General features: G+C 49.0%; 1 protein-coding gene across 2 annotated transcripts; it reads right to left on the reverse strand.

The window, feature by feature from the left end:
- Positions 1–2,726: 2,726 nt before the first annotated feature.
- On the reverse strand, positions 2,727–6,441 carry ADM (adrenomedullin). Of its 2 annotated transcripts, none has more exons than XM_015630268.3 (4): positions 5,429–6,441; positions 4,727–4,837; positions 4,310–4,450; positions 2,727–3,822 (listed from the first exon to the last, which is right to left on the reverse strand). In XM_015630268.3, exons 2-4 carry the CDS (start codon positions 4,822–4,824, stop codon positions 3,519–3,521), a joined length of 543 nt encoding a protein of 180 aa, XP_015485754.1. In that variant the 5' UTR covers positions 4,825–4,837; positions 5,429–6,441; the 3' UTR covers positions 2,727–3,518. The 2 variants fall into 2 exon arrangements, with proteins under 2 accessions (XP_015485754.1, XP_015485753.1); XM_015630267.3 differs by having other exon boundaries at positions 4,727–4,840.
- Between the last annotated feature and the right edge of the window lie 708 nt (positions 6,442–7,149).

A 7,149-nucleotide genomic window follows, 5' to 3' on the forward strand; every position in this document is an offset into this window, starting at 1 on the left:
GTGGACAAGGATGAATTCCTGCTCCAACACATATTTACCATTGCAAAACTTAATTTTAATTTAGAACCTTGTTTGAACTTCGAGTCGTGTTTTTAGCAGCCTTTGAAATACTGTCCTTTGGGACAGCAGACTGTTCTTAGAAACAAATATTTTAACTAAGGTGGTGTGTAAACAGATACTCCTGATTTTGGAGGCATTTGATGACATCTTCCACTTCTCATCTGCCACATTACAGCATAAGCTGGCTTTGACTTAAGTGCAGAGTTCTTGAACTTCTATTACAGGAGGATGCTCACTTTCATGGGCTGTTTCACAGTCTTGTTCTCCCTGAAACCCCAAATCCTTACACTTCTCTGAGATTTTAATCTAGCTTATGGATGAACTTCAGCCACTATTTAAGCATTCATGCCCAACATTTTGCTTTATGGGATGAAGTGAAGAGATGCTTCACTGGGGTTTTTCAGTATCGTCCCTGCTTGGGCAGGAGGAAGAGCTTTCACCTGGGCAGCTTTCACCTGGGGCTGGTGCAGAAATGGATGAAAAGAATGTCTTGATACATTATAAACCCTTTTAAACCCATTCCCTGAAACCTGGAAGTGAGACTGGGGTGTGGTGTTAGCTGTGAAATGGGAAAGAGTCCCTGCCTAACGTTGTCCTGCTCTGCCATTCTCCTCCAGCTTATCCAGCCTAGGTTAGACAAAATCCACTGACATCGTGTTTCCAGGGTTTCTTTGTCTGCTCTTTACACTCAAAGAGTGTGCCATCTTTGGGCTACTCACTACTTTCTGACGTGCCTCCTTCAGCAGTGTTTGTGCTTTAAAACAAAAAGATTGGTGAGAGAACTAAAAAAACCCTTTTTTTCTTTTCTTTGGTTGCTATTTATTGCAGAGAGTTTTGCTTCTCCTTACAGGCGCAGCAGGTGGTGCTCTTGGTCCTTCCAAACACCAGTTGAATTTCCTAAACTCCAGTCAGGTCAGAATTGTGCCATCCTGCACCAGCTGGTTGGTTTGAGCCCTGTCTGGTTCAGGGCGGGGTCTTTCAGCTCTGAGTGAAGTGTTTTCCACCAGTGAAGAGGAAAGGAGGGAAGAAAAGGTACTCTAAGAGGGGTTTTGGCAGGAAATGAACTAAAAAGATCAATACAAACAAAAGGAACTAGTTGGCAAGTACATACTTAACCACACTGTAGCCCAGTCCAACCTTCTGTCCCAAATTTAGATGGCAAAAAATACTAACTGGGGAACTTACAAGGAAAACGTTGTAGCTAATAAATTGGATGGTTCTGCTGCCATTGTTTTCTTGTGCTGTGTACATTAAGTAGGATCACACTTTCACCTACACATTGTAATTTCTCACTGCAAGCACCACAAAACTTGTAACAGCAACAACTTTTTAATTTTTAATTTTCAGGTTTTCCATGGTCTGAGAATAGCCACTTGCTTGTTTCTCAACTAGTGAAGAAATCTGTGTCATCCCTTACATCTTGCAAAATCTGGATCAGAAAGGCCATTGCAGAAGACAGGTAAATTCTCTTCCAGCTGTTAACAAACAGGTAATTAAAACTGGCAAAGTGTCTTTATCTTTATCTTTTCTTTTTTTTTTCTTTTTTTTTTAATAATATTTCAAGGGGAAAACTTGCCTCTCAGGACTTCAAAAATAGTTGGAAGTGCTTAGAAAGTAACTAAAAATAAGCAATTCTGAGCAGAACCTCAATGTTTGGAAAGAAAAGTCATGAATTCATGGCAAGTATCTCATCACTAGATCTTTACCCAAGGTTTTTGCAGCAGTTCCTGGAAACGTGTCATTGCCAGCTCTTTTGAAATTTTCTCATAAATATATGTTCTTGAGGAATTTAATATTAGGTAAAAAAAAAAAAAAAATTAAATCCCTACTTCATTTATTCTGGAGGCATTGAGTTTTGTTGTTCCCCGGTTCTCTCCTATATATGTTAATTATGTTCAGAGATATGGTAAAATAGAGGAAACACTATGTTTCACCCAAAAAGTTATTCAAATTCACTTGTTTAGGTTTAGGTTTGTTTTCTAGGAGTAAAAGGAGCAGACACCAATAGATGGTGCTGGTGGTGCATTAATAAGGTTCAGTTTCACATTTGTTTTCTGGTCTGTGCTTGGAATTTGTTTTTTTTAAAAAAAAGAGAGAGAGAGAGAGAGAGAGAGAGAGAGAGAAGAAAACAAAACAACAAAAAAGAACAAAACAACAAAATCCCTCATGCTAAGCTTTTATCCAAAATGTTCTCCCTGCACTGAACCGGTCACCATTTAACTTTAACCTGAACTGTGGCCCAGGAAATCCTTCAACATAAATAACCTTGGAAGCTGCCATGACCATTTTTGGAACATGCTGCCTCAATAAATCTGTTACTTTGTTGTGCAATGTTGAAGTGTACAGTTGTTTCTCTGATTAATTAGGGCAAAAAATAAACTTGCACGATCAATCCAAGCTGTGACACGTTTCAGCCCTGGCTTGAATGTGTGGGCAGAAAAGAGCCTTAGAGCCTTCTTGACAGACCTGCCCTGGAATTTTAGGATGCATTGCTGGCTCAGAGTTTACTCCATTTGATGAGATAAGGTGGCTGCTAATAAAGTCTGCGAGGGAAGAGTTTTGGTCTGTCCCAGGACTGCCATTCTAGCTTAGCATGAGTAGGACTGAACACAGTGAGAAATGATTCATCTTGACCACTGCCCCCACTAAAGACAACATAACTGAAGTGTTTTATGTAATTGTGTTTATTTTATTTCACATATTACCCATGGAGAACAGCTGATACATTCTCTATATCTTTCACCAGTCTGGAATGCAAGATAAAAAAAGGTATGGAAAAAGAGTTTAACGTTTGACATTCATGATATGAAAAATAGAGGGGATACAATGTTTTAAAATGCCCTTATGCAATATATATATATATCTATATATATAAACCGTATAAAAATAAAATATATTTTTCAAAAAAAAAAAAAAAAAAGACATGACACAGAACAATCTTAAATACCGATGCATATCTCGTGATCCACACACACCGCACTTATAATTAACAAAAACCACGTACAATTGCACTTTTCCTCTCTGTGACGTTCAAGTATATCGCAGTCCCCGCAGGGACTAATGAGTGTCCGATTCCCTGCCGGGTGCACATAACGCAGAGGGTAGAGCAGATGTGGGCGGTCTGTCCTTGCCCACGGCTGCCGCGCACCCTCCAACCCTCGGGGGCAGAGGGCGAGGCCGGGGCCCGTCGCCCACCGGCGGGTCCCCCCCTGAGCATCCCCTCCTCGGGGCGCGGGAGCAGCGGCGGCGGCGGCGGCTGCGGGAGCCGGCGGTGCCCGGCCCGGGGAGGGCGAGAGTCCGTGGCGGGCGGGGGGCGCAGCGTCCGCTGCCCTTCTCAGCTCCCCCGCGGAGGGCGCGCCGGGGTCCCGCCCGGGCGGGCGCTCTCCGCGAATCCTGGCGGATCTCAGCCCGTGCCTCAGTCCATCCGTCGAGGCGGCCTCGGCCGGCTCTTGCGGCGCTCAGACTCCGAGGACGGGGACGAGGGGCTGCGCTCGGCGCGTCCGTGGGCGCCGCCCGGAGCGGGGGGAGCGCGCTGGGCTGCGGCGCTCGGGCAGGGATCGCCGCCGGCGGCCGTAGCCCTGGGGGCTGATCTTGTTGGGGGGGGCGGCATCGTTCCTGTCGTTGACGGCCGCCCTGTGGAGCTCGTCGACCAGCCAATGCACCGTGCACGTCCCGAAGCGGCACGCCTTTGTTTGGAAGTGGGGGAATCTGTTAATACTCTGGCGGTAGCGCTTGACGCGGATGTGAGCATCCTCCCGGTTGCTGCGGGAAAAGAGAGAGCGGGCGTGAGAAGAGCGCGGTGGAGGTCCGGAGGAGGGGACCCGATGAGCGAGGGAAGGGGAGGGCAGGGAGCCCCCAGGCTGGAGATGGACTCGTCCCGACGGTGCCCAGCTGCCCCCCAGCAGCCCTGGCTGTGCCCTCCGAGGGAGCGCGGAGCAGAGAGTGCTGCCCATGCGAGGAGAGGCCCCGCCGGTTCACGGCTGTTACTTTTCCTGTGCATCCAGCGCTCAAGTTACTATTTATATCTGACTTTCGCAGCGAAGGCACTACTATCTCCCGCCAGCTAAAGAACTCGGAGAAAGGAAGGCGGGAGGCTGCCTTCAGCGAGATGTGCAGCCCGGGCAGAACCTGCCTCTGGGGCGGGGAGGATCTACAGCGAGAATAACCCTAAACACCCGGAAACGAGGGGACCCCGAAACTTTCCACTGCCTCGAGCAAGTGCCCGAGCCTAGGAAGGGCTGGAATTTACCTGGGAGGCGAGACTCGGGAATCCTCCTTCACGTCCTGAGTGCGTATGAGAGGCAGCGCGTCGGCTGCTGCCCCCAGCGCTCGCAGCACACCCGCAGGCTTCACGTCCCGCTTGGCTCGGCTTAGTGCCCATTTCGTCCATCTGGAAGGAGCACAAGAGAAGAGGAGAGCCTGTTATCGCAAGTCTGCAGGGCGGGAGCCAAACCAAATAGATTCGAGGGGCGAAAATCTTTGCCAGCGCCGAGATCTTTTTTTTATTATTTTTTTTATTATTATTATTTTCCCCTCCCCGCAATGTTTCCTGAAGGAGAACGAGGCCTTTAAGGAGCTGAGCAATTCCCGCAGGGAATCCACTGCCTCTGATCGGGGCCGGAGCCAGGCGCGGGGCGCTGGCAAGAGGGTGAGCTCCGATACTCACTTTCTTTTGAACTCTGTCGCTACGTCCACCCTTGCAGCATCCACCCCGAAGAAGGTCACAGAGCCGAGATAGAGCAGGGCTACGTGAACTAGTTTCATTCTGGCTGGGCTCCTGCTGGAGGGAAAAGAGAAGAACTATAAGCATGCTTGCTAATAAAAGTCAAGTAAGGACTGTCTTTTACTCCTGGTGATTCCAGAGAGGAGCTCCTTCCCTCGCAGAGCCCCCAGGCTAGCGGGGACTTTGTGTCTGATATGAACCAGAAGCTAATATTTGCTCAGCAACTTATCACAGAGTAAATAACAGAGCCTCCAAAGTTTACGTTTGTCGAGAGTTTAGTTGCAGAGGCGGCTGAAAACCAACAGGATTTCCAGAATACCCCCAGCGGCTTGCACTAGGATTTAGCAAACCCGTAAGATCAGAGAGAGTTGGCTATCGGATGCATCGTTTCCAAACTCCAGCAAGTGTTTTGCTACCGGGAAATTTATTCTCTGATAGCTTCTCTTCCCACTTCACACGCAGAACCAGCTAGTTCTGGATCTTATGTTGTAAACTGCAGCTGATGCCAAGAGCCAGTGCAAGACTCCACAGCATAACTCCAAACTCTTCAAAACAGTCCAAATTTAGTAGAGTTTTACTTGCTTTCCACCTCCCCTGAATCTATTGTTGTTGCCAAGGACGGGGGAAAAAAAGAATAGTTCTTACCTGACAGTGAGGATAATCCACTGAGACAAATGTTTTTGTAGTAGCGATCCGAGCTTGCAGGGTTTCCTGAGGAGCGAGAACTCCTCCTTTGTGTGTGTGTGTGTGTGTGAAGTAATCACTGCCGAGCTCTGCGCTCCACTGCTCGCTTTTATAGAGCAGCGCTGAGAAGTGGGTGGACCTTGGCGTGGCTGGGCGATCTCTCTTTTGGCACCCCCCACCCCCACATTTCAAGCACTCCTTAAGCATTCTGACCTGGATTGGGGGCAACGTTGGGGGGGGGGAATAAGAGGATTATTGAAAATTATCTTAAACAACCCCCTTGGTATTTTGTTAATTATAACGGCAGCTTTTAGGATTCTGAGTCATGGCACAATTTGTAAAATCCGATGAGCCCCTCAGCCTGTTTTACTGGGGACAGACTTTTTAACCGCAGATATATAATTACACTTACGCTGTCTGTAACATAATTTCTCATTCTAGACATTTTAGCTTCAGGTGGGTGAAAACAGGGGAGTGGGAACCAGATTCAATCCATTCCAAAATCCATGAAAATCCATCAAATATCAAAGTTACAAAAATAAACCCATATTTGGACAACGTGAATTTATAATGAGTAACTGGAATGACAGCCTTCTTTACATAAGTAAGGAGCTGGCAAATCGGGCATCATTAATATTTATTAGTCATCTTGGGTGCATTTTTTTATCTAACAAAATGAATTTGATTTACTTGATCGATTCAAGTATATCACGATTCAAATTTTTTGGCAGATGAAGGTTAGAACCTAGTTCTGTGCCTTGGAACAGTGCAAGTGGTATTGCTTTGGGGCAAACACAGGGTCACTGTAACTCCTGGGGTTACGGGCTCCGGGAAGATCCGTCGTGCCTTGTGCTATTCCCAATCCTCAAACCTCCACGGACGCGAGTGCGGTTACTTCCCGGCCAGAAAGATAAAGCAGGGCAGGCTCGGGGTCTCTAACAGCATTCTCCCGGCTGACCAGCAGCAAAACCTCATTCTGACCACCTTGTTGGGTTTTTTACAGTCTTTAACGTCTTTGCTCCGTGACGCTTCAGCAATGCAGAGAAGTCCGGCTTCGCAGGGGGTGCTGGAAGCCAGCAGCGGATGGAGCGTGTCTCCGCTTTCTTGTCGCCGTGCAAATTCGGCGGGACCGAGGGAAATGCCCCAGGACATCTGCACCCTGGGACTCCAGGGTCCCCTGGCCAGCGAGAGACACTCGGCAGGAAGGAATGAGTGGTGAGATGTTTCTTTCGCATCTTGCCCCAGGCAGAGTGTTTCAAAAGTCAGGTGAGTGAGTGAGTGAGTGAGTGTGCGCTCGTGACTCCGTGCTTTTCTAGATAACCGCGGTGTGTAACAACACCCCGGAGAGGTACGTGCAGGGGGCTGACGGAAACTTTCCTATGCACGGCTCACTCGGTCTCATGTGTTCTCTCCCTCCCCCTGCTCGCCAGCAGCGTCCAGACATCTGGAGGCTTCTGTCTCCGGCACCTACCTGTGCGGGACAGGCTGGCCCGGGAGCCGCCACCACCCGGCCGGTGGGGAGGGTCAGCACTGCCTGTCGCTGCTCCCCACCGCACAGAGCGGCCGGCCCTCGGCCCCGAGCCCCCTGCGGGGCTCCCGCAGGGCGAGGCCGTTCCCCCGGCCCTGAGGCGGCCGCGGGGCGAGCCCGGATCCGCCGCCCGCCGCACCTGCCCGGCCGAGCG

Source organism: Parus major, chromosome 5 (genome assembly GCF_001522545.3).
Source record: "Parus major isolate Abel chromosome 5, Parus_major1.1, whole genome shotgun sequence".
Lineage (NCBI taxonomy): Eukaryota > Metazoa > Chordata > Aves > Passeriformes > Paridae > Parus > Parus major.

Bases quoted from the DNA above. Each gene is read 5' to 3' on its own strand.
- ADM (XM_015630268.3), bottom strand. From the start codon at position 4,824: ATGAAACTAGTTCACGTAGCCCTGCTCTATCTCGGCTCTGTGACCTTC. The intron at 4,451-4,726 runs GTGAGTATCGGA...TGCTCCTTCCAG, and splicing joins GCGACAGAGTTCAAAAGAAA to ATGGACGAAATGGGCACTAA. The intron at 3,823-4,309 runs GTAAATTCCAGC...CTTTTCCCGCAG, and splicing joins TCCCGAGTCTCGCCTCCCAG to CAACCGGGAGGATGCTCACA.